Here is a 26,564-nt window from a genome sequence, read left to right on the forward strand (position 1 = left end):
TGAGGCTGCAAAGAAAGGGACTCATAAATCTATGTTCTCATAAATGGAAAGGGACTCATAAATCTATGCAGCCGCCACAAGACACGTAAACTGCAATACATTACATTTTTCATAGCTTTAGATAAGCTTTAGGGCAGGCGGGGTCTTTCAAGCAACCCTGCGTGACTTGTGTTTAGCAATAGAAGCCTACCCAGTAGCCAGTTCCTCTTAGACAGTAAAATCAGAAACAGATATTCCCTTTTTGCATAAAAGCATGAATGCATTTCCTGGTACTATCATTTTATAGCTGTTTTTTATTCCTCGCAGAAGTTTGAAGAAGAGAGATGAAGGTTCCTCTCCCATGCTTTATTTTATCGCTTCTCTTGCCACTGAGCATTACAGCAGCAGGTAAGAAAATAACATGGAACTGTTTATTAATTGATTATATATTTAAAAAGTGTGAGTACTTTTTTTCTTAAAACAATTTCATTGTGACTTGTGGCAACGACAATAAAGTGTTTACCTATATATCTTAAGTCACCTGTCCACAGTACAATGTGAGCGGGTGTCCTAAAGAGGTTAACAAATAAATGAAGGTATGGATATCTTTACATAATTGCATTGGCCAAGCTTGGACCAATGTAACTATGCATATACCATATGTGGTTGATCCCCCTGGAAGCTGAAAATCACTGCAATAGACACTGCTACTCTAATGATCAACACTTGCTTCCGAGTGCCATGCTGAGCAGCTGCCATGATGCATTGAGAATATTGTAAATATGGGAGACCTGGGTGCTGTTCAGGCAGTGCTTTGCAATTTCTTTAAATTCAATAACTTTTATTGGATTAATAAGTAACAAATACAAATATCACATTGGTAAGATCATAGTGATAGAAAAAGCACAGAAAATGGTGCAGCACAAGTAACAAAAAAAACAATGCCTTTCTATGTGCGTACATTGATCCTTTGACATTTTGCTATGCACACGTAGCAATGGGTTAGAAGGCATAATATCAACTACAGTTAAAGTAGGATGTCACAATACTATCAATAATCTTCATTGGGTGGAGAAAGGCAAAAGACTATGAACAACAGTTTACAGAAATCATATAAAACTAATTAAAGAGAGAAAGGGAAAGAAAAAAACATAACAAGAAAAAAACTCAGGAATGACTCATGACTCAAAAAGAAAGCTATTTGTAGGCTCAATGGTTTCAGGAGTAGAGATGGCTTTGCGTTTCCCCCTGGCGGTCGGTTCGCGGAAAATTTTGCTTGTTCGCTACCCGCCAAATTTGCGAACACATGGCGTTGTTCGCGGCGGCCATATCAGTTTACATTGGGGAGAACTTTGACCCATGACACAGCCGTCAGGTGGAACGGGACAGCCAATTGAAACATTCCAGCACATGGACAGTCCCCCTACCCTATAAATAGACCTGAGCTGTCGGCCATTTCACATTCCGCTTTCTGCCAGTGTAGGAAGAGGTCTGTTGTGCTCATGAGGGAGAGTTTGCTAGACACATATAGCACTGTGAAGATCCACAAAAGTCCTTTTCAGGGCTGGTATTTCGGTATAGGTCTACTGGTATCTTTTGAGTTTAGGGAGAGGTATCCAGTGGTTGCTTTAGGGGCAGTTAGAGATCGGCTGCAGTGACACAAATCGCTCTGTTAATGTCCACAAAAGTCCTTTTCAGGGCTGGTGTTTCGGTTTAGGTCCAGTCTCTCATCAGTATAGGGACAGGTTATCCAGTCTGTGCTATAGGGGCAGTTAGAGATCGTCATCTGCAGTGACACAAATCGCTATGTTAATGTCCACAAAAGTCATTTAAAGTGCTTTAATGTCGGTATAGGGTCTACTACAGTCTCTTTAGTATAGGGGCAGGTATCCAGTCGTTGCTGTAGGGGCAGTTAGAGATCGTCAGCAGTGACACAAATCGCTCTGTTAATGTCCACAAAAGTAATTTAAGGGGCTGCAAAATTTTGGTATTGCTGTGCAGTGCACTAAAAAGGGGGGTGGGGGGTGGGGGAGGGGGGTATTCCACAGTATAATATACTTTGTAGAAAGCATATTATAGTGGATTAGTAGTATTATTGTGCACTGTGCAGCATTGTGACAGGTGTGGTGGTGAGACCGAGCGTTTCTGCAGCAACGCTACACACAGTGACAAAAGCACTTACAATATATTATAACTGGTATGATAGACCAATTACCCCCGCCAAACTCACTGGCCAATTATTTGAAATGGTGTGATAGACCAGTGGCCCCCCAATACCACATATTGAAGTGGGGTGTTATCTGAGTAAACTTTTACAAGTGTATTTGTGTCATGCAACAATACTGCCTCATTTGCTGAGTGAAGTCTGGTACACACAGCGCCAAACTCACTGGCCAATTTTTTGAACTGGTGTGATACACCAATGCCCCCCCCCCCCCAATACCACATATTGAAGTGGGGTGTTATATGAGTAAACTTTATCAAGTGTTTTTGTGTCATGCAACAATATTTCCTCATTTGTTGAGTGAAGTCTGGTACACACAGTGATACACCAATGCCCCACCCATATACCATATATTGAAGTGGGGTGTTATTTAACAGTATATTTTTCTAAGAGTGTATTTTAGTCCTGCAAAAATTTGGCCTCTTGCTGTGTAAAAAGTGCTCCACACAGTGACAACAGTTACTGGCCAATTATTTGTAGAACTGGTGTGAAAAACCTGTGGCCCCCCAGTACCACAGATTGAAGTGGGGTGTTATTTAACAGTATAATTTTCTAAGAGTGTATTTTAGTCCTACAAAAATTTGGCCTCTTGCTGTGTAAACAGTGCTACACACAGTGACAACAGTTACTGGCCAATTATTTGTAGAACTGGTGTAATAAACCTGTGGCCCCCAAATACAACATATTAAAGTGGGGTGTTATCTGAGTAAACTTTTACAAGTGTATTTGTGTCATGCAACAATATTGCCTCGTTTGCTAAGTGAAGTCTTGTACACACAGCGCCAAACTCACTGGCCAATTTTTTGAACTGGTGTGATACACCAATGGCCCCCCAATACCACATATTGAAGTGGGGTGTTATCTGAGTAAACTTTTTACAAGTGTATTTGTGTCATGCAACAATATTGCCTCGTTTGCTGAGTGAAGTCTGGTGCACACAGCGCCAAACTCACTGGCAAATTTTTTGAACTGGTGTGATACACCAATGGCCCCCCAATACCACATCCTGAAGTGGAATGTTATTTAACAGTATAATTTCTAAGATTGTGTTTTAGTCCTGCAAAAATTTGGCCTCTTGCTGTGTAAACATTGCTACACACAGTGACAACAGTTACTGGCCAATTATTTGTAGAACTGGTGTGATAAACCTGTGGCCCCCCAATACCACAGATTGAAGTGAGGTGTTATTTAACAGTATACTTTTCTAAGATTGTTAAGTAAATCAAAAATTTCCTGCGCTAATGGAAAAAAAAATTGTAGAATGGCTGCAGCCTACCTCAAAATATAGTAAAACTATATCAATAATTAGATAAATGAGTGTAGAGGTAATTGGCGCTGCCAAATAGATTTGCACAATAAATAAGGGGAGGGGTATAGGATGTGTATAAATGTAATAGGCCAATATTTAAGAATTGTGATATGCAAAAAAAAAGGGGGGAAGGGGAAGTAAAAAAGGGGGTGGGAGATATAATTTCATAACAACTGGCATATTAATAAATAACAAGGGTAAAAAATATATAGCCATAAATATTAACCAATACTATAAAGCCAGTTGTTGGATGAAAAAAATATATGGGAGGGGGGTAAAGGGGAAAATTCGGGACTTTGAATGAGGTGTGTGGTAACGATTGGTACATACATAGGTAAAATACACAGGTAGGTCTCATATGATGATAAAAAACATTTTATTGGCGATGTCATCGACAGACATAAGAACATCATAGTATAAATATAATTGATACGGCAGGTAAATGGTAATAATTAAACCAAATCATATACATAAGAGCTGATTGATTGTAGACTAGAGTAGAACACTAATTGTCAGGCGATATTAAAGGATCCAAAAAATAGAAATAAGGAATGCATCATAAACAAGCTCTACGCGTTTCATGGAATGTAATCCACTTCCTCAGGAGCAGATGCATCATATATTACTGTGGAAAAAAGAGAATCCTTTTTACAGATAGCATAAAAATGATAAAGGACTAATAAATAATGATAGGGAAGGGATATAATATCTCTAGCCTATATGTTCTCCAGCCAGTGTACTTACAATCCAGCAATGGCATCAACACCTAAGTATTGTGGGGGGCAGACCACTGGGGGAACGTCTCTACCGGGAACTGAGAGGGCTAGATCCAAGGTCACCTGGGCACAATAAGAATATTCCACAAAGAAATGTGTATTCAATATTGTGATGAACAGATCCATATAGATAATGGTCACCAGAGGGTTCTAAAAGTAAATAGTTGTAAATATGAAAAAACTTGTGTAGTACATATAAATGAATAGACTAAAATAGACTGGGTAGTATAAACTACCCAGCAGAACCCATAATCAGAGAGCCATGTTGTGTGAAATTGATTAAATAAACCAAGAGTGTGCTAATCAGAATAGATGGTGTAAAGGATAAACCAAATAGGAAGTGCCTGTGAAACAGATAGGAAGTGCCTGTGAACCAGAGAGGGAGTGTGATGAACAGATCCACATAAATAATGGTCACCTGAGGGTTCTGAAAGTAAATTCTTGTAAATATAGAAACTAGTGTAGTACGTATAAATGAATTAATAAACTTAAATAAACTGAGTGGTATAAGCCACCCAGCAGAATCCAAAATCAGGGAGCCATGTTATGTGAAATAGATAGAATAAACCAAGGGTGTGCTAATCAGAATGGATAGTGTGAAAGATGGACCAGATAAAAAGTGCCAGAAAGTGATGCAATCAAAGCATTGCCAAAAAGAAAAGGATATCACGGAGCAAAAATGGCCTTGGAAAAGTGAGGGTGGAAGGTGGAAGTGAAGATAGCCTAAAGGGATGGTGAAATGTACCCGTTATTGGCCTTGGTCAGCTCCCAACGCCACGCCAACGCTCAACAAAGAGGGAGAAGAGCCGCACCATGGGTGACCGGTGGTCATCCGAGACTGCGGCATCCAAACCTCACTGTATATGAGCGCGGATGAATCTCCACGTGTCGACGTGATGGCGCCAAAATGATGACATCACAGATGCAACCGGGATTGCGTGACGCCGATGCAGAGCGGATGGACCCGCCCCAGGCCCCCGTAGGGGAGAGGGGAGGACCCCCGAAGTGCATCGCAGTCCCCGAACTAGACAGCAACCCAGAGGATCTGGATGACCACAATGGTAAAGGAAATGAACATAGTCATAACAAAGTAACTAGCTATGGAAAAAATTGCAAAGCTAAACAATGCTGACACAGAGAGACACTGCCTGCATGTAAATATGGATAACATACATGATATAAAAATTCAACTGTGAACACACACCTCCATCCCTATTCATTATGAAAAAATAAATTAACCGATAATTAAACCAATTAATTTGAAAAAATTTGGGACTTTATGAGGTACTGCTAATTCCGGGCAGATTACCTCCATCCCTGTTGCTTAGCAAAAAAAAGGGGGGAAGGGGAAGTAAAAAAGGGGGTGGGAGATATAATTTCATAACAACTGGCATATTAATAAATAACAAGGGTAAATAATATATAGCCATAAATATTAACCAATACTATAAAGCCAGTTGTTGGATGAAAAAAATATATGGGAGGGGGGTAAAGGGGAAAATTCGGGACTTTGAATGAGGTGTGTGGTAACGATTGGTACATACATAGGTAAAATACACAGGTAGGTCTCATATGATGATAAAAAACATTTTATTGGCGATGTCATCGACAGACATAAGAACATCATGGTATAAATATAATTGATACGGCAGGTAAATGGTAATAATTAAACCAAATCATATACATAAGAGCTGATTGGTTGTAGACTGGAGTAGAACACTAATTTTCAGGCGATATTAAAGGATCCAAAAAATAGAAATAAGGAATGCATCATAAACAAGCTCTACGCGTTTCATGGAATGTAATCCACTTCCTCAGGAGCAGATGCATCATATATTACTGTGGAAAAAAGAGAATCCTTTTTACAGATAGCATAAAAATGATAAAGGACTAATAAATAATGATAGGGAAGGGATATAATATCTCTAGCCTATATGTTCTCCAGCCAGTGTACTTACAATCCAGCAATGGCAAGAATTGTGATATGTAGTACAAGATACAAAGCCCAATAAAATGAATACATTGATAAAATAGGTGAAATATATGCAAATTTAGTGACTTGGTAATTAAATAAATAAATAAATTGGTGACTTTTAGATTAAACCAGTGTTCCAAAAATATGGTGCACACGTATCCAATAATAAATATTAGTACAATTTTAAATAGATATTAAATAAGTGCAAATAACTGAAAGTGACCATGTGCATACAATTAGGTCTTATTGAATAGATAGACCATATAAAAAGTGACTTAATAAATAACCAATTGATAAATAAATTAAGTTAATTGGTGAAAAAAACGCATGAAGACTAGCAAAGTGCTAGAGATAATCAATGAAAGTGCTCAAAGAATATTAATAACATTAGGATAAAATAGAGATTATTGCGCTAACTTAAAAAATGTAAGCAGCTGACATCAATCACTGAACTAAGGAGAGTGATAAATCAATACAAATACAAAAATATGTGCAGCGCTAGAAGAAAAAAATTCCCAACAAAATAAATTGTCCAATCGCAGGAAGCATTCCACAAGTAACGTAAACAAATGATGGTGAGAAAAAGTCCAATATATAATGGTGCAAATCATATATAAGTGCAGCAAATCCCGTCACCAGTGAAGGTAGAAATATATTGCGCTCACCAGATGGATGGGACCCCAAAACACCTTATAGTGTAGGAGTCAAACAGGCTTAAGAATGATGGAGTGTCCCCACAGATTTTTCACCGATTCCAACGGCAACCATGCAAATCTCCGGTAGATGGAATAATTCAGAGATTCCCCTTCCACATGGTGGGTGGTAAAACCGAAAAAAATGGAGGGACATATAGCGTAATATTGCTAAAATCAATTTAATATCAATAAAGCTGATACACTTACAGACATCCGTGAAAGACAGGCATATAAGATGTAAAACAGCTGGGCTGACCAAGTCCTCTTTACATGTTTCGGCATAAATGCCTTTTTCAAAAGATGAATCTTTTGAAAAAGGCATTTATGCCGAAACATGTAAAGAGGACTTGGTCAGCCCAGCTGTTTTACATCTTATATGCCTGTCTTTCACGGATGTCTGTAAGTGTATCAGCTTTATTGATATTAAATTGATTTTAGCAATATTACGCTATATGTCCCTCCATTTTTTTCGGTTTTACCACCCACCATGTGGAAGGGGAATCTCTGAATTATTCCATCTACCGGAGATTTGCATGGTTGCCGTTGGAATCGGTGAAAAATCTGTGGGGACACTCCATCATTCTTAAGCCTGTTTGACTCCTACACTATAAGGTGTTTTGGGGTCCCATCCATCTGGTGAGAGCAATATATTTCTACCTTCACTGGTGACGGGATTTGCTGCACTTATATATGATTTGCACCATTATATATTGGACTTTTTCTCACCATCATTTGTTTACGTTACTTGTGGAATGCTTCCTGCGATTGGACAATTTATTTTGTTGGGAATTTTTTTCTTCTAGCGCTGCACATATTTTTGTATTTGTATTAATAACAATAAGGAAGGTGAATAAATTAGATTAAAAAAATATATTATATATATATATATATATGGGCAATATATTCTAAATCTTCATTGCATATTGGTGAAATATATCAAATATAAAAAGATTCCCCTCTATTTAAAATGTTTATGTATGAGAAAATATTTGCACAAAAAATATTTGCACAAAGTATACTTGTTTGCATTAACATGCACAAAATACAGCCGATATTTCACCCATACAAATCAACTTCCTGTTTCTTTGCCTATAAGTTCTACCTAGCAACAAATTACGCAAAATTTCCTCCTATCAGAATCAAAAATCCGGTTTTCTGAAAATTTGCATAGCAAAAATCTGCCCGGCAACAAATGATTTTTGACCATAATGATTTTCATTGGTAGTCACATTTTTCTTATTCCGGTTGCCAAGTAACCCACTAGTATACTAGGACGCGGACCCGACGTGACCTTACGCTGCTCCTGATGACGTCAGTTGATGACGAAATGCGTAGAGCATAGTCACGCCAGTTCCGCTTTTGGTGTGTGAGACGCATATCCGGTCGGTGGAACGCATCGCATCCCGGAAGTTACTGCTATACGAGGGATTTGCGGTCCCTAATACCTACACGCACGCTATATTGCTTTAAATGTTAGTACCCTGTGTTTTTTATTCAATAAATTGAAAAGTGGTTTCAGTACTTCACTATCGGAGATTTCTTCTTCCTTGCATTGCCTGGAACCTGCCTTAAACCTATATTTATGAGGATTTATTGCCTGCAACTTACTTATATTGGAGAGTGGTAAATCTGCATAATTGGATAAAAGTGGAGTACACGATCTTGTCAGCCGTTTGAGGGACCCAGTGGATATACTTGTAACGCTGGTCACCCCTGTAGGGGTACCGCCCACTGGTGAGTGTGGGAAATAATAGGAGGGGAGCACTGATTTCCTCACCCAGCACCCCCATTTCTTCGGATCACCCCGCGACCCACTTTTTTCCACCCTCTTTGGACTCTTTTATCTATTTATATATGGACTTTTGATTGGATGTCTTTTTATATTTGATATATTTCACCAATATGCAATGAAGATTTAGAATATATTGCCCATATATATTTATTTAATCTAATTAATTCACCTACCTAATATTATTAATATTTTTGGGGCCTATACAGGCCGACACTTACTGTTCTGTGTACTGTGAATGCCTACTGTACCTCTAGCCATCAAATACTACGTTCTTTGCTGTCAGTTCAACCCATGTGAGCTAATTTTTGCAGCCTATACAGGCCGACACTTACTTCTGTATACAGTGTGAATGCCTACTGTACCTCTAGCCATCAAAAACAAAGTTCTTTGCTGTCAGTTAAACCAATGTGAGCTAATTTTTGGGGCCTGTACAGGCCGACACTTACTTCTGTATCCTGTGAACACCTACTGTACCTCTATCCATCAAAAACTAAGTTCTTTGCTGTCAGTTAAACCCATGTGAGCTAATTTTTGGAGCCTATACAGGCTGACACTTACTTCTGTATCCTGTGAACGCCTACCGTACCTCTAGCCATCAAAAATGAAGTTCTTTGCTGTCAGTTCAAACCAAGTGAGCTAATTCTTGGAGCCTATATAGGCCGAAACTTACCGTTCTGTGTACTGTGACCGCCTACCGTACCTCTAGCCATCAAAAACGAAGTTCTTTGCTGTCAGTTCAAACCATGTGAGCTAATTTTTGGAGCCTATACAGGCCGACACTTACCGATCTGTGTACTGTGAACGACTACTGTACCTCTAGCCATCAAAAACGAAGTTCTTTGCTGTCAGTTCAAACCATGTGAGCTAATTTTTGGAGCCTATAAAGGCCAGCACTCACTTCTCTATACTGTGAACGCCTACTGTACCTCTAGCCATCAAAAACGAAGTTCTTTGCTGTCAGGTAAACCCATGTGAGCTAATTTTTGGAGCCTATACAGGTCGACACTTTCTTCTGTATACTGTGAACGCCTACTGTACCTCTAGCCATCAAATACTACATTCTTTGCTGTCAGTTCAACCCAATGTGAGCTAATTTTGGAAGCCTATACAGGCTGACACTTACTGTTCTGTGTACTGTGAATGCCTACTGTACCTCTAGCCATCAAAACCTAAGTTTTTTGCTGTAAGTTAAAACCATGTGAGATAATTTTTGGAGCCTATACAGGCCGACACTTCTGTATACTGTGAACACCTACTGTACCTCTAGCCATCAAAAACAAAGTTCTTTGCTGTCAGTTCAACCCATGTGAGCTAATTTTTGGAGCCTATACAGGCCGACACTTACCGTTATGTGTACTGTGAACGCCTACCGTACCTCTAGCCATCAAAAACAAAGTTCTTTGCTGTCAGTTCAAACCATGTGAGCTAATTTTTGGAGCCTATAGAGGTCGACACTTTCTTCTGTAGACTGTGAACGCCTACTGTACCTCTAGCCATCAAATACTAAGTTCTTTGCTGTCAGTTAAACCCATGTGAGCTATTTTTTGCGGCCTATACAGGCCGCCACTTACTTCTGTATACTGTGAATGCCTACTGTACCTCTAGCCATCAAAAACGAAGTTCTTTGCTGTCAGTTCAACCCATGTGAGCTAATTTTTGGAGCCTATACAGGTCGCCACTTACTTGTGTATACTGTGAATGCCTACTGTACCTCTAGCCATTATATACTACGTTCTTTGCTGTCAGTTCAACCCATGTGAGCTAATTTTTGCAGCCTATACAGGCCGACACTTACCATTCTGTGTACTGTGAACAACTACTGTACCTCTAGCCATCAAAAACGAAGTTCTATGCTGTCAGTTCAAACCATGTGAGCTAATTTTTGGAGCCTATACAGGCCGACACTTACCGATCTGTGTACTGTGAACGCCTATTGTACCTCTAGCCATCAAAAACGAAGTTCTTTGCTGTCAGTTCAAACCATGTGAGCTAATTTTTGGAGCCTATAAAGGCCAGCACTTACTTCTCTATACTGTGAACGCCTACTGTACCTCTAGCCATCAAAAACGAAGTTCTTTGCTGTCAGTTCAACCCATGTGAGCTAATTTTTGGAGCCTATACAGGCCGACACTTACCGTTATGTGTACTGTGAACGCCTACCGTACCTCTAGCCATCAAAAACGAAGTTCTTTGCTGTCAGTTAAACCCATGTGCTTTCATTTTTGGAGCCTATGCAGGCAGACACTTACTGTTCTGTGTACTGTGAATGCCTACTGTACCTCTAGCCATCGTGTACTACATTCTTTGCTGTCAGTTCAACCCAATGTGAGCTAATTTTGGAAGCCTATACAGGCCGACACTTACTGTTCTGTGTACTGTGAAAGCCTACTGTACCTCTAGCCATCAAAACCTAAGTTCTTTGCTGTAAGTTAAAACCATGTGAGCTCAATTTTGGAGCCTATGCAGGGAGACATTTACTGTTCTGTGTACTGTGAATGTCTACTGTACCTCTAGCCATCATGTACTACATTCTTTGCTGTCAGTTCAACCCAATGTGAGCTAATTTTGGAAGCCTATACAGGCTGACACTTACTGTTCTGTGTACTGTGAATGCCTACTGTACCTCTAGCCATCAAAACCTAAGTTCTTTGCTGTAAGTTAAAACCATGTGAGATAATTTTTGGGGCCTATACAGGCCGACACTTCTGTATACTGTGAACACCTACTGTACCTCTAGCCATCAAAAACAAAGTTCTTTGCTGTCAGTTCAACCCATGTGAGCTCATTTTTGGAGCCTATACAGGCCGACACTTACCGTTATGTGTACTGTGAACGCCTACCGTACCTCTAGCCATCAAAAACGAAGTTCTTTGCTGTCAGTTCAAACCATGTGAGCTAATTTTTGGAGCCTATAGAGGTCGACACTTTCTTCTGTAGACTGTGAACGCCTACTGTACCTCTAGCCATCAAATACTAAGTTCTTTGCTGTCAGTTAAACCCATGTGAGCTATTTTTTGCGGCCTATACAGGCCGCCACTTACTTCTGTATACTGTGAATGCCTACTGTACCTCTAGCCATCAAAAACGAAGTTCTTTGCTGTCAGTTCAACCCATGTGAGCTAATTTTTGGAGCCTATACAGGTCGCCACTTACTTGTGTATACTGTGAATGCCTACTGTACCTCTAGCCATTATATACTATGTTCTTTGCTGTCAGTTCAACCCATGTGAGCTAATTTTTGCAGTCTATACAGGCCGACACTTACCATTCTGTGTACTGTGAACGCCTACTGTACCTCTAGCCATCAAAAACGAAGTTCTTTGCTGTCAGTTCAAACCATGTGAGCTAATTTTTGGAGCCTATACAGGCCAGCACTTACTTCTCTATACTGTGAACGCCTACTGTACCTCTAGCCATCAAAAACAAAGTTCTTTGCTGTCAGTTAAACCCATGTGAGCTCATTTTTGGAGCCTATGCAGGCAGACACTTACTGTTCTGTGTACTGTGAATGCCTACTGTACCTCTAGCCATCATGTACTACATTCTTTGCTGTCAGTTCAACCCAATGTGAACTAATTTTGGAAGCCTATACAGGCTGACACTTACTGTTCTGTGTACTGTGAATGCCTACTGTACCTCTAGCCATCAAAACCTAAGTTCTTTGCTGTAAGTTAAAACCATGTGAGATAATTTTTGGAGCCTATACAGGCCGACACTTCTGTATACTGTGAACACCTACTGTACCTCTAGCCATCAAAAACAAAGTTCTTTGCTGTCAGTTCAACCCATGTGAGCTAATTTTTGGAGCCTATACAGGCCGACACTTACCGTTATGTGTACTGTGAACGCCTACCGTACCTCTAGCCATCAAAAACGAAGTTCTTTGCTGTCAGTTCAAACCATGTGAGCTAATTTTTGGAGCCTATAGAGGTCGACACTTTCTTCTGTAGACTGTGAACGCCTACTGTACCGCTAGCCATCAAATACTAAGTTCTTTGCTGTCAGTTAAACCCATGTGAGCTATTTTTTGCGGCCTATACAGGCCGCCACTTACTTCTGTATACTGTGAATGCCTACTGTACCTCTAGCCATCAAAAACAAAGTTCTTTGCTGTCAGTTCAACCCATGTGAGCTAATTTTTGGAGCCTATACAGGTCGCCACTTACTTGTGTATACTGTGAATGCCTACTGTACCTCTAGCCATTATATACTACGTTCTTTGCTGTCAGTTCAACCCATGTGAGCTAATTTTTGCAGCCTATACAGGCCGACACTTACCATTCTGTGTACTGTGAACACCTACTGTACCTCTAGCCATCAAAAACGAAGTTCTTTGCTGTCAGTTCAAACCATGTGAGCTAATTTTTGGAGCCTATATAGGCCGACACTTACCGATCTGTGTACTGTGAACGCCTACTGTACCTCTAGCCATCAAAAACGTAATTCTTTGCTGTCAGTTCAAACCATGTGAGCTAATTTTTGGAGCCTATAAAGGCCAGCACTTACTTCTCTATACTGTGAACGCCTACTGTACCTCTAGCCATCAAAAACGAAGTTCTTTGCTGTCAGTTAAACCCATGTGAGCTAATTTTTGGAGCCTATACAGGCCGACACTTACAGTTATGTGTACTGTGAACGCCTACCGTACCTCTAGCCATCAAAAACGAAGTTCTTTGCTTTCAGTTAAACCCATGTGAGCTAATTTTTGGAGCCTATACAGGCCGACACTTACAGTTATGTGTACTGTGAACGCCTACCGTACCTCTAGCCATCAAAAACGAAGTTCTTTGCTGTCAGTTAAACCCATGTGAGCTCATTTTTGGAGCCTATGCAGGCCGACACTTACTGTTCTGTGTACTGTGAATGCCTACTGTACCTCTAGCCATCAAAACCTAAGTTCTTTGCTGTAAGTTAAAACCATGTGAGCTCATTTTTGGAGCCTATGCAGGCAGACATTTACTGTTCTGTGTACTGTGAATGCCTACTGTACCTCTAGCAATCATGTACTACATTCTTTGCTGTCAGTTCAACCCAATGTGAGCTAATTTTGGAAGCCTATACAGGCTGACACTTACTGTTCTGTGTACTGTGAATGCCTACTGTACTTCTAGCCATCAAAACCTAAGTTCTTTGCTGTAAGTTAAAACCATGTGAGATAATTTTTGGGGCCTATACAGGCCGACACTTCTGTATACTGTGAACACCTACTGTACCTCTAGCCATCAAAAACAAAGTTCTTTGCTGTCAGTTCAACCCATGTGAGCTAATTTTTGGAGCCTATACAGGCCGACACTTACCGTTATGTGTACTGTGAACGCCTACCGTACCTCTATCCATCAAAAACGAAGTTTTTTGCTGTCAGTTCAAACCATGTGAGCTAATTTTTGGAGCCTATAAATGGTCGACACTTTCTTCTGTAGACTGTGAACGCCTACTGTACCTCTAGCCATCAAATACTAAGTTCTTTGCTGTCAGTTAAACCCATGTGAGCTATTTTTTGCGGCCTATACAGGCCGCCACTTACTTCTGTATAATGTGAATGCCTACTGTACCTCTAGCCATTATATACTACGTTCTTTGCTGTCAGTTCAACCCATGTGAGCTAATTTTTGGAGCCTATACAGGTCACCACTTACTTGTGTATACTGTGAATGCCTACTGTACCTCTAGCCATTATATACTATGTTCTTTGCTGTCAGTTCAACCCATGTGAGCTAATTTTTGCAGCCTATACAGGCCGACACTTACCATTCTGTGTACTGTGAACGCCTACTGTACCTCTAGCCATCAAAAACGAAGTTCTTTGCTGTCAGTTCAAACCATGTGAGCTAATTTTTGGAGCCTATAAAGGCCAGCACTTACTTCTCTATACTGTGAACGCCTACTGTACCTCTAGCCATCAAAAACGAAGTTCTTTGCTGTCAGTTAAACCCATGTGAGCTAATTTTTGGAGCCTATACAGGTCGACACTTTCTTCTGTATACTGTGAACGCCTACTGTACCTCTAGCCATCAAATACTAAGTTCTTTGCTGTCAGTTAAACCCATGTGAGCTCATTTTTGGAGCCTATGCAGGCAGACACTTACTGTTCTGTGTACTATGAATGCCTACTGTACCTCTAGCCATCATGTACTACATTCTTTGCTGTCAGTTCAACCCAATGTGAGCTAATTTTGGAAGCCTATACAGGCTGTCACTTACTGTTCTGTGTACTGTGAATGCCTACTGTACCTCTAGCCATCAAAACCTAAGTTCTTTGCTGTAAGTTAAAACCATGTGAGATAATTTTTGGAGCCTATACAGGCCGACACTTCTGTATACTGTGAACACCTACTGTACCTTTAGCCATCAAAAACAAAGTTCTTTGCTGTCAGTTCAACCCATGTGAGCTAATTTTTGGAGCCTATACAGGCCGACACTTACCGTTATGTGTACTGTGAACGCCTACCGTACCTCTAGCCATCAAAAACGAAGTTCTTTGCTGTCAGTTCAAACCATGCGAGCTAATTTTTGGAGCCTATAGAGGTCGACACTTTCTTCTGTAGACTGTGAACGCCTACTGTACCTCTAGCCATCAAATACTAAGTTCTTTGCTGTCAGTTAAACCCATGTGAGCTATTTTTTGCGGCCTATACAGGCCGCCACTTACTTCTGTATACTGTGAATGCCTACTGTACCTCTAGCCATCAAAAACGAAGTTCTTTGCTGTCAGTTCAACCCATGTGAGCTAATTTTTGGAGCCTATACAGGTCGCTACTTACTTGTGTATACTGTGAATGCCTACTGTACCTCTAGCCATTATATACTACGTTCTTTGCTGTCAGTTCAACCCATGTGAGCTAATTTTTGCAGCCTATACAGGCCGACACTTACCATTCTGTGTACTGTGAATGCCTACCGTACCTCTAGCCATCCTATACTACATTCTTTGCTGTCAGTTCCAACCATGTGAGCTAATTTTTGGAGCCTATAGAGGTCGACACTTTCTTCTGTAGACTGTGAACGCCTACTGTACCTCTAGCCATCAAATACCAAGTTCTTTGCTGTCAGTTAAACCCATGTGAGCTAATTTTTGTGGCCTATACAGGCCGCCACTTACTTCTGTATACTGTGAATGCCTACTGTACCTCTAGCCATCAAAAGCGAAGTTCTTTGCTGTCAGTTCAACCCATGTGAGCTAATTTTTGGAGCCTATACAGGTCGCCAGTTACTTGTGTATACTGTGAACGCCTACTGTACCTCTAGCCATTATATACTACGTTCTTTGCTGTCAGTTCAACCCATGTGAGCTAATTTTTGCAGCCTATACAGGCCGACACTTACCGTTCTGTGTACTGTGAATGCCAACTGTACCTCTAGCCATCATATACTACATTCTTTGCTGTCAGTTCAAACCATGTGAGCTAATTTTTGGATCCTATAGAGGTCGACACTTTCTTCTGTAGACTGTGAACGCCTACTGTACCTCTAGCCATCAAATACTAAGTTCTTTGCTGTCAGTTAAACCAATGTGAGCTAATTTTTGCGGCCTATACAGGCCGCCACTTACTTCTGTATACTGTGAATGCCTACTGTACCTCTAGCCATCAAAAGCGAAGTTCTTTGCTGTCAGTTCAACCCATGTGAGCTAATTTTTGGAGCCTATACAGGTCGCCAGTTACTTGTGTATACTGTGAACGCCTACTGTACCTCTAGCCATTATATACTACGTTCTTTGCTGTCAGTTTAACCCATGTGAGCTAATTTTTGCAGCCTATACATGCCGACACTTACCGTTCTGTGTACTCTGAATGCCTACTGTACCTCTAGCCATCATATACTACATTCTTTGCTGTCAGTTCAAACCATGTGAGCTAATTTTTGGAGCCTATACAGGCCGCCACTTACTTCTGTATACTGTGAACTCCTACTGTACCTCTAGCCATCAAAAACAAAGTTCTTTGCTGTCAGTTAAACCCATGTGGGCTAATTTTTGGGGCCTTTTATGGCCGACACTTACTTCTGTTTACATGTGAATGCCTAATGTACCTTCAGCCACAGAATACTACGTTCTTAGCTGTCAGGTAAATGCATGTGGGCTAATTTTTGGGGCCTGGAATGGCCGACACTTACTTCTTTATTCTGTGAATGCCTAATTTTTCAGACTGGAAATGAAAAACAATGGGTCTGTAAAGGTTCCGCCAAATTGTGGAATGAATGCGGACCCATTTTACAGATGTGTGAATGGACCCTATATGTATAAGACAATGTATTCACCGGCTGCTGTCAGTTCTGGCTGATTTATGAAAAAAAGAAATATATATTTTTTGCTGTAAAAAAAAAAAAAAAAAATTGAGGGCAACTTTTTCAATTGCAATACTTCTGTTATGACATTGTCCATGTGCTGGGACTATTTGTGCACAGCTAGTACTTCTATTGTGGCTGCAAATATGACCTAAAGGTTTTTAAAGTTCGCCTCCCATTAAAGTCAATGGGGCCCGCCCCGAACTCGTGGTTCGCAGACTTTTAAGAAAATTTGCGGCTGGCGTTCGCGAACCGCCCCGGCCTATGTTCGTCCATCAATAGTTGTCACTGTGTTTAGCACAGTTAACACAGCAAGAGAGGCAAAAATTTTTGCAGGACTAAAATACAATCTTAGAAAAGTATACTATTAAATAACACCCCACTTCAATATGTGGTATTAGGGGACCACTGGTCTATCACACCAGTTGTTCAAAAAATTGGCCAGTGAGTTTGGCACTGTGTGTAGCAGAGTTAACACAGCAAAAGAGGCAATATTGTTGCAGGACACAAATACACTTGTAAAAGTATACTCAGAGAACACCCCACTTCAATATGTGGTATTGGGGGTGCCACTGATCTATCACACCAGTTATAATACATTAAAAGTGCTTTTGTCACTGTTTGTAGTATTGCTGCAGCAAGGCTCAGTCACCACACCTGTCACAATGCTGCACAGTGCACAATACTAATCCACTATAATATGCTTTCTACAAAGTATGTTATACCGTGGATTACCCCCCTTCCCCCCTCCCCCCCCTCTATATAGTGCACTGCACACCAATACCAAAAAAATTGCAGCCATTTAAATGACTTTTGTGGACATTAACAGAGCGATTTGTGTCACTGCTGCCGATCTCTATTTGCCCCTAAAGCACAGACTGGATACCTGTCCCTAAACTCAAAAGAGACTGTAGTAGACCTATACCGAAATACCAGCCCTGAAAAGGACTTTTGTGGATATTAACAGAGCTATTTGTGTCTGGCAATCTCTACCTCATGAACACAGCAGACCTTTCCCTACACTGACAAAAAGCAGAATGTTAAATGGCCGACAGCTCAGGTCTATTTATAGGGTAGGGGGCATGTCCATGTGCTGAAATGTTTCAATTGGCTGTCCCGTTCCACCTGACGGCTGTGTCATGGGTCAAAGTTCTCCCCAATGTAAACTAATATGGCTGCCGCGAACAACGCCATGTGTTCGCAAAATTGGCAAGTGGCGAACAAGCAAAATTTGCCGCGAACCGCAAGGCCATCTCTAATTACCAATAGAACAACCGTGTACATCTAAAAGCAATAGAAATGGTATATCCCGAATTTATAAAATTCTGTTGACGCTAGCTGGAATGGAAAGATTGCCATTCATCAAAAGCTAGGAAAAGGAATTGGGAGCACATTTAAAGAGCAACAAATAAGAAACATTTTGAAATTGGTACACAGCTCTGCGGTTGATACTAACAACATAGATTTAAATTATAAATGCCTTGCTAGATGGTAAATAACTCCAGATAAAATCTATAAGTATAAACCAGGAAAAGCCCCAAACTATTGGAGAGGTTGCTACTCTGTAGGAAACATGGTCCACATATGTTGGGGCTGCACAACAATAAAGACAGTTAATACAAGAATGAGATCATAAACCTAGATATCCCTGAAGATCCATGGATCTGCGTATTCCATGAAATAGAGAATTCAATAAAACAAAATACTATGACTCCACATCTGTTGAATGCAGCTAAAAGTGTAATCCCACGACACTAGCTAGAGTCCCAAAATTAGCTGGAGTAGAGTGGAATATAGATATAAAATGGAACCGTGCTGTAGTGACAGGTAGGAAAACTGAAAAACTCAGTAGTTGGAAATGCTGGATTGAGTTTAAAAAAAAACAAGGAAATATGCAGAAATAATGGGACCCTGAGAGCATGAAACTAAAGGTATAAGTCATTGCACCAGAGAGAAAATAATAAAAGGAATAAAAAGGTGAGGAAGAGGGGTTGAGACGGGGGAGGAAAGGGGTGGGCAGAGGTATATGATTTATGTATTCTTTTTGAAAGTTTTGTAAGTGTTTTAATGAAAATAATAAACATATTATAAAAAATTAAAAAATAAAAAAAGGACATTTGTTAGTGTACACCCAATGAATCTATCCTGGAAAAACTTGCCTATATGTTGGTACATGTTACCTGTTTACTGGTATTTTTTTAAAATTTTAATGGTTGTTAAATAAAGGTTTGCTGTGACCAATTTAAATCCATGCCAAGCAATCCAAGTTGTTATTTGGCGTTACAATGGCAGGGATTGAATTTGACTAATTCATCAGTCATCTATGTGAGAGACATACTCAGACGTAACTTAATTTTCTTTCCCCAGGATCTATTAGGATAAGAGCCAAACAGAATTCATTTTACTCAAGTGATCAAGTAATGACCTTCTGGGGCTCCCTGGAGGTGGAAGACATTGAGACACTGGCAGCCTACAATGATTCGAGGCTAATCGAATTCAAGCAAAGCTGGTCAAAGAAGAGCCTGACGGACACTGAATGGAAGACTTGCAATATGTTGTTAAAACGTTACATAGCAAATTTCAAAAACCATATAGAAAACGTAATTAAGAAAGTTGGGATTAAAGGTAATACAGTATATTGTAATAGAAATAGATTGTAATTAATATATTTTAGGCATTCAACAAAAAATACGAGGAGCTTCTGGATATAGAGACAGTAACTCTAAATAATCAGGGCTCCCTCACCTCTCTGACCATTCAATCAAGGCCATTGCCAGTTTGACAGTTCTCTAGCCTAAGCAGCCAAATTATCAGGTCTGAACGCTATCTTCTGGGAGGTGCAAAGACCCCATTCATCCAGATCGGCTCCAATAATAGATCTTACCCAGCAAATAGTGCTGGATAGGCAACTATACCTTTCTGGAGGGAAGAGTTATAGTGGGTATATGAAAGAATCACCCCCTTTAAAATAATTAAATTGTGTTGCTTTGCAGCCTGAGATGAAGACAGACACAGTTTTTTCTATCCAGCTGTATTTACTCAGTGCAACTTATAACATCCAAGTGAGAGATAGAACACCAACATATCAGAAAAAAAAACAAAAACAGAATCACTGAGTTGAAAAAAGATCACCCCCTTGTGTCAGTATTTTGTTGAAACACCTTTTGCTTTATTTACAGCCTTAGGTCTGTTGGAATATGTCTCTACTAACTTTGCACATCTAGACTTTGCAATATTTGCCCACTCTTCTTTGCAGAACTGTTCAAGTTCAGTTAAATTTGATGGTGACTACTTGTGGACTGCAGTCTTCAAGTCATTCCACAGATTTTCAATGGGGTTTATGTCTGGGCTCTGACTAAGCCATGCAAAGACATTCACCTTTTTCTCCTTCAACTACTGTGTGGTCATTTCTGCTGTGTGATTTTGGTCATTGTCATGTTGGAAGGTAAACCTTCTTCCCACTGTATCACTATTCACTAAATAGGCAGGTGACAGTGTCTATTTAAATGCCCAGAACTCAGTAAAGTGGGATTTCATTGATGGTTTCAAATGACACTGGTCCTTCTTCTGCAGAGGACTGGGAACCTTTGGCCTGCAAAGCTAAACATAACCAAAAGCTAGGGAAGAATATCTGTGGGCTAAAGAAATGAGTACCATGCAAAGTGTGCAACATTGCTGCATTAATTGGTGACCATAATAAAAGATGGGTGTTCATGAAGTACTTGGTTCACCGTGACGCACCTTTTTTAATGTCTTCCAGCTTTAAAGCAGTTGTATACTGAAAAAAAAAAACCCTGCAAGACAAAGGCATAATGAGCTAGTATGCATCATATACTAGCTCATTATGAAATACTTACCTTAAAACGAAGCCCCGACACGGACCCCCGGACACTGCTGTGGGAGCTGACATGCTCCCTCTGCGTCTCTTCCGGGTTCAGCAGCCACGGCGCTGTGAGTGGCCGGAGCCGCGATGATGTCACTCCTACGCATGTGCGCAGAAGTCATTTTCCGGCAAGTGCCCGGCATGGAACTCCGCCGGACCTTCAGAGCGCATGCCCTGCTAGCGTCAGTGGCTGCATGCAGGGCAAATATCTCCTAAACCGTGCAGGTTTAAGAGATATTAATTGTAGCTACAGGTAAGCCTTATTATAGGCCTTAATATGGGCTTACCTGTAGGTAAAAGTCACAAAAATGAGTATACTACCGCTTTAATTTACTTTGCAGTACTCAACATTTGACCACATGACATCTCAAAGCCTCAAAGGAAATTGATGCTGGAGGACTTTTTTTCAGGATGTAGAGATGCAGTTCTGAGCAGGAAGCAGGTAGCTGTAAAATGCACAAGCCGAGGGTACATTTAAAGGGAAGCTATTATTGTTTTGCAGCAGCAACCTTCTTTCAGGTCAAATGGCTCTCACCAAAACTCTACATAAGGAAAAAGTAAATCTAAACCCAAATTACTAAAATTTCATAAGACTTAAAATGTTAATGTCATTTCAAAAGTTTTTTTGAGTGTTTTTAAATCTGCAGCTTGTATTAAAATAATTCCTGGTGATCCCGCCTTGGAGGTCCTTGTTCAGGCACTTCCTGTTACAGTATGACAACTGTCGCCCAGTTGTGCTCCTCTGTTGTCAACCTGTTACACACACCCCTGTGCGGACACACATTGTGCATTGGTCCACTGTTGTCACTATCAGGAAGCTGGTCTAGAGCAACGATGTGTAGCTAATGAAGCATTAGACAGGAAGTGGATGAAAGAGGTCGGAGAACAGCAACAATGAGATGTAACAAAGGAAAAACAAGTAATAACAGTATTTTATGAAAAAGAAATACTCAGCAGTTTGGTAAAGGGTTTAACTATATCTTGGGTAGGAACCTGTCCTCAACACATAGAGCTACATCAATGTGTGACATTCAAAAGTGTAAAAATGTTCTACTTATTTTAACTGGGAATCAATCCACCTCAGGTGACGTCTTATTCCAGTGCTGGGTGGAATGTTCCTCATTCTTTAATGACCGTAAGGATTTTAAAGTGGCTCTGGATGGAGAAGATCTGGTGTCCATAAATGCTGAAGAGGGAGTGTGGGTCGCTGGCAAATCCCGTTACTCTCAGGATGTACAGAGGATCATGCAGAATGAGGAAGTCACAAGACTGACCATTATTACCTTACTGAATCTCCAATGCCACACCCTGGCCCTTACATTTTTAACTGCGGGGAAGGAAGCATATTCAAGGAAGAGTAAGTACCAACAACGTATTCTTACCTGAAAAACAAAAATGTAATATATTTTACCTTCTCAGGTTTCTTTTTCTGTACTTTCCCCTGGTGATATTGTTTAAAAAAACACTTCCTGTATTAGTGAATGAAAAAAATGTGAAATAAGCGCAAAAATACCTTACAATGTTATAGTATCCTAAAAACTCTCACCCAAAACTGCAAGTGTAATGATTATATTGACAAATATAACCCTATCAAAAATTATATAAAAATCTGTGCAAAAATTGAAGTAATAAAAATCCTTTTCAAAATATCATAAATAAAAAACATATACAGTGGGTACGGAAAGTCTTCAGACCCCCTTAAATGTTTCACTCTTTTTTATATTGCAGCCATTTGCTAAAATCATTTAGGTTCATTCTTCTTCCTCATGAATGTACACATAGCACCCCATACTGACAGAAAAACACAGAATTGTTGACATTGTTGCAGATTTATTAAAAAAGAAAAACTGAAATATCACATGGTCCTAAGTATTCAGACCCTTTGCTGTGACACTCATATATTTAACTCAGGTGCTTTCCATTTCTTCTGATCATCCTTGAGATGGTTCTACACCTTCATTTGAGTCCAGCTGTGTTTGATTATACTGATTGGACTTGATTAGGAAAGCCACACACCTGTCTATATAAGACCTTCCAGATCACAATGCATGTCAGAGCAAATGAGAATCATGAGGTCAAAAGGAACTGCCTGAAGAGCTCAGAGAAAGAATTGTGGCAAGGCACAGATCTGGCCAAGGTTACAAAAAGATTTCTGCTGCACTTAAGGTTCCTAAGAGCACAGTGGCCTCCATAATCCTCAAATGGAAGACGTTTGGGATGACCAGAACCCTTCCTAGAGCTGGCCGTCCGGCCAAACTGAGCTATCGGGGGAAAAGAGCCTTGGTGAGAGAGGTAAAGAAGAACCCAAAGATCACTGTGGCTGAGCTCCAGAGATGCAGTCAGGAGATGGGAGAAAGTTGTAGAAAGTCAACCATCACTGCAGCCCTCCACCAGTCGGGGCTTTATGGCAGAGTGGCCCGACGGAAGCCTCTCCTCAGTGTAAGACACATGAAAGTCCCCATGGAGTTTGCTAAAAAACACCTGAAGGACTCCAAGATGGTGAGAAATAAGATTATCTGGTCTGATGAGACCAAAATAGAACTTTTTGGCCTTAATTCTAAGCGGTATGTGTGGAGAAAACCAGGCACTGCTCATCACCTGTCCAATATAGTCCCAACAGTGAAGCATGGTGGTGGCAGCATCATGCTGTGGGGGTGTTTTTCAGCTGCAGGGACAGGACGACTGGTTGCAATCGAGGGAAAGATGAATGCGGCCAAGTACAGGGATATCCTGGACAAAAACCTTCTCCAGAGTGCTCTGGACCTCAGACTGGGCCGAAGGTTTACCTTCCAACAAGACAATGACCCTAAGCACACAGCTAAAATAACGAAGGAGTGGCTTCACAACAACACTGTGACTGTTCTTGAATGGCCCAGCCAGAGCCCTGACTTAAACCCAATTGAGCATCTCTGGAGAGACCTAAAAATGGCTGTCCACCAACGTTTACCATCCAACCTGACAGAACTGGAGAGGATCTGCAAGGAGGAATGGCAGAGGATCCCCAAATCCAGGTGTGAAAGACTTGTTGCATCTTTCCCAAAAAGACTCCTGGCTGTATTAGATCAAAAGGGGGCTTCTACTAAATACTGAGCAAAGGGTCTGAATACTTAGGACCATGTGATATTTCAGTTTTTCTTTTTTAATAAATCTGCAACAATGTCAACAATTCTATGTTTTTCTGTCAGTATGGGGTGTTATGTGTACATTCATGAGGAAGAAGAATGAACTTAAATGATTTTAGCAAATGGCTGCAATATAACAAAGAGTGAAAAATTTAAGGGGGTCTGAATACTTTCCACTGTACCCACTGTAAAAGCAACAACAATTCATATACGTGCAAAAATCCAATGGAATAAATAAGTGTTTAAAACAGTCGACAAAATTCATAAGTGATATCCGTTCATTAATATTCCTGAAAGCCCCAATTAAAGTCCAACAAAATGCAGATACATTTATGTGTGATAAATCTTCTATGAAAGGTGTGTGCCAAAAACCACCCTGTGTGCTGCTTCCACCACTCACCCCAAACTGACTTACCAGATGGAGTTTCTGGTCAGATTATAAGCCAGCTACTGCGGGTTTGTTATATGTGTAGTATATCCGCCATACAGGTCCACAATCCACTCTATATGGTCACCCTCAAATAGACACTCTCATGGGATACAGGTACTTCCTGTATTAGAGTAACAACGTTTAGGGATGATCGAACTTTTGAAAAGTTCGGTTTGACCAGAACACCCGAATTTCCCGAAAGTTCGGTTTGGATTCCAGAACTCCATTGAAATCAATGGGACCCGAACTTCTGGAATCAAAAAACACAATTTTGAAGCCCTAAAACCCAATAAATGCCCCTAAAAAGTGCCTAGGGTTCTGGGTCATGCCCAAGGGACTATTAATCACACAAAAAAAGTTCTTAAAAATTGCTTTTTTTGATAGAGAGCCAATTATTGAAAAAATTATTGAAAAAAAATGAGATATCTTTGGATTTAGTGTCTGGGGGGTCTAAAAAGTGTACCTGTGAAGTTTCAGCTCTGTAGCATGTCCAGAACCAGAAAAAAAAATATATTTTTTCTTAGAATTTGGGCGTTTTTGTTTCAGGCGTGTATTGGGCATTTTCTGGGAGTCTTTGGAGGCAGGCATGACATCAGAACTTCTGTATAGGGGTGTATATATATATATATATATATATATATATATATATATATATATATATATATATATATATATATATGTATATGTGTGTGTGTGTGTGTGTGTGTGTGTGTGTATGTATATATATATATATATATATATATATATATATATATAGAATCAAAAAACACCATTTTGAAGCCCTAAAACCCAATAAATGCCCCTAAAAAGTGCCTAGGGTTCTGGGTCATGCCCCAGGGACTATTTTTCACACAAAAAAAAGTTCTTAAAAATTGGTGTTTTTGGTAGAGATATATATATATAAATATATGTGTGTATATACAGTGCCTTGCAAAAGTATTCGCCCCCCCTTGAACTTTGTGACCTTTTGCCACTTTTCAGGCTCAAACATAAAGATATAAAACTGTAATTTTTTGTGAAGAATCAACAACAAGTGGGACACAATCATGAAGTGGAACGAAATTTATTGGATATTTCAAATTTTTTAACAAATAAAAAACTCAAAAATTGGGCGTACAAAATGATTCAGTCCCCTTAAGTGAATAATTTGTAGCGCCACCTTTTGCTGCGATTACAGCCGTAAGTCGCTTGGGGTATGTCTCTATCAGTTTTGCACATCGAGAGACTGAAATTTTTGCCCATTCCTCCTTGCAAAACAGCTCGAGTTCAGTGAAGTTGGATGGAGAGCGTTTGTGAACAGCAGTTTTCAGTTCTTTCCAAAGATTCTCGATTGGATTAGATTTGGCCATTCTAACACCTGGATATGTTTATTTGTGAACCATTTCACACCTATATGTGTGTATGTGTATATATATATATATATATATATATGTGTGTGTGTGTGTGTGTGTGTATATACCCCTATACAGAAGTTGAGATGTCATGCCTGCCTCCAAAGACGCCCAAAAAACACCCAATAAACGCCTTAAAAACAAAAACACCCAGGTGTGAAAGGAGGGTAACACCATCCCTGCGCTACTGAAATTGAAGGAAAAATTATCTTTTTTTCTGGTTCTGGACATGCTACAGAGCTGAAACTTCACAGGTACACCTTTTAGACCCCCCAGACACTAAATCCAAAGAAATCTCTTTTTTTTTTTTCAATAATTTTTTCAATAATTGGCTCTCTATCAAAAATGACAATTTTTAAGAACTTTTTTTGTGTGATTAATAGTCCCTGGTGCATGACCCAGAACCCTAAGCACTTTTTAGGGGCATTTATTGGGTTTTTAGGGCTTCAAAATTGTGTTTTTTGATTCCATATATGTATATAGACACACATATATTTATATATATATATATCTCTATCAAAAACGACAATTTTTAAGAACTTTTTTTTGTGTGTAAAATAGTCCCTGGGGCATGATCCAGAACCCTAGGCACTTTTTAGGGGCATTTATTGTGTTTTAGGGCTTCAAAATGGTGTTTTTTGATTATATATATATATATCTACATTATGGTCACCCTGACATGGAAGAGTTCGGTCACCCTGGCAT

At 40.0% G+C, this 26,564-nt stretch overlaps 2 protein-coding genes across 2 annotated transcripts in view; both read left to right on the plus strand.

Annotated features, from left to right (window-relative positions):
• Window positions 1-315: 315 nt before the first annotated feature.
• The window catches only part of LOC309560277 (antigen-presenting glycoprotein CD1d-like), a 293,187-nt gene continuing 266,938 nt past the window's right edge, over window positions 316-26,564 (plus strand). Inside the window, exon 1 of the mRNA XM_082263872.1 lies at window positions 316-333. Within this exon, the coding sequence (XP_082119998.1) occupies window positions 324-333 (10 nt within the window). The 5' untranslated portion in view covers window positions 316-323. The remainder of the gene's footprint in view (window positions 334-26,564) is intronic.
• Window positions 19,404-26,564, plus strand: part of LOC309560280 (antigen-presenting glycoprotein CD1d2-like) — a 28,568-nt gene continuing 21,407 nt past the window's right edge. The window contains exons 1-2 of the mRNA XM_082263878.1: window positions 19,404-19,658; window positions 22,001-22,273. Of these exons, the coding sequence (XP_082120004.1) occupies window positions 19,454-19,658; window positions 22,001-22,273 (478 nt within the window). The 5' untranslated portion in view covers window positions 19,404-19,453. The remainder of the gene's footprint in view (window positions 19,659-22,000; window positions 22,274-26,564) is intronic.

This window comes from Pelophylax lessonae, assembly GCF_965119305.1.
Source record: "Pelophylax lessonae genome assembly, chromosome: 7".
Classification (NCBI taxonomy): domain Eukaryota; kingdom Metazoa; phylum Chordata; class Amphibia; order Anura; family Ranidae; genus Pelophylax; species Pelophylax lessonae.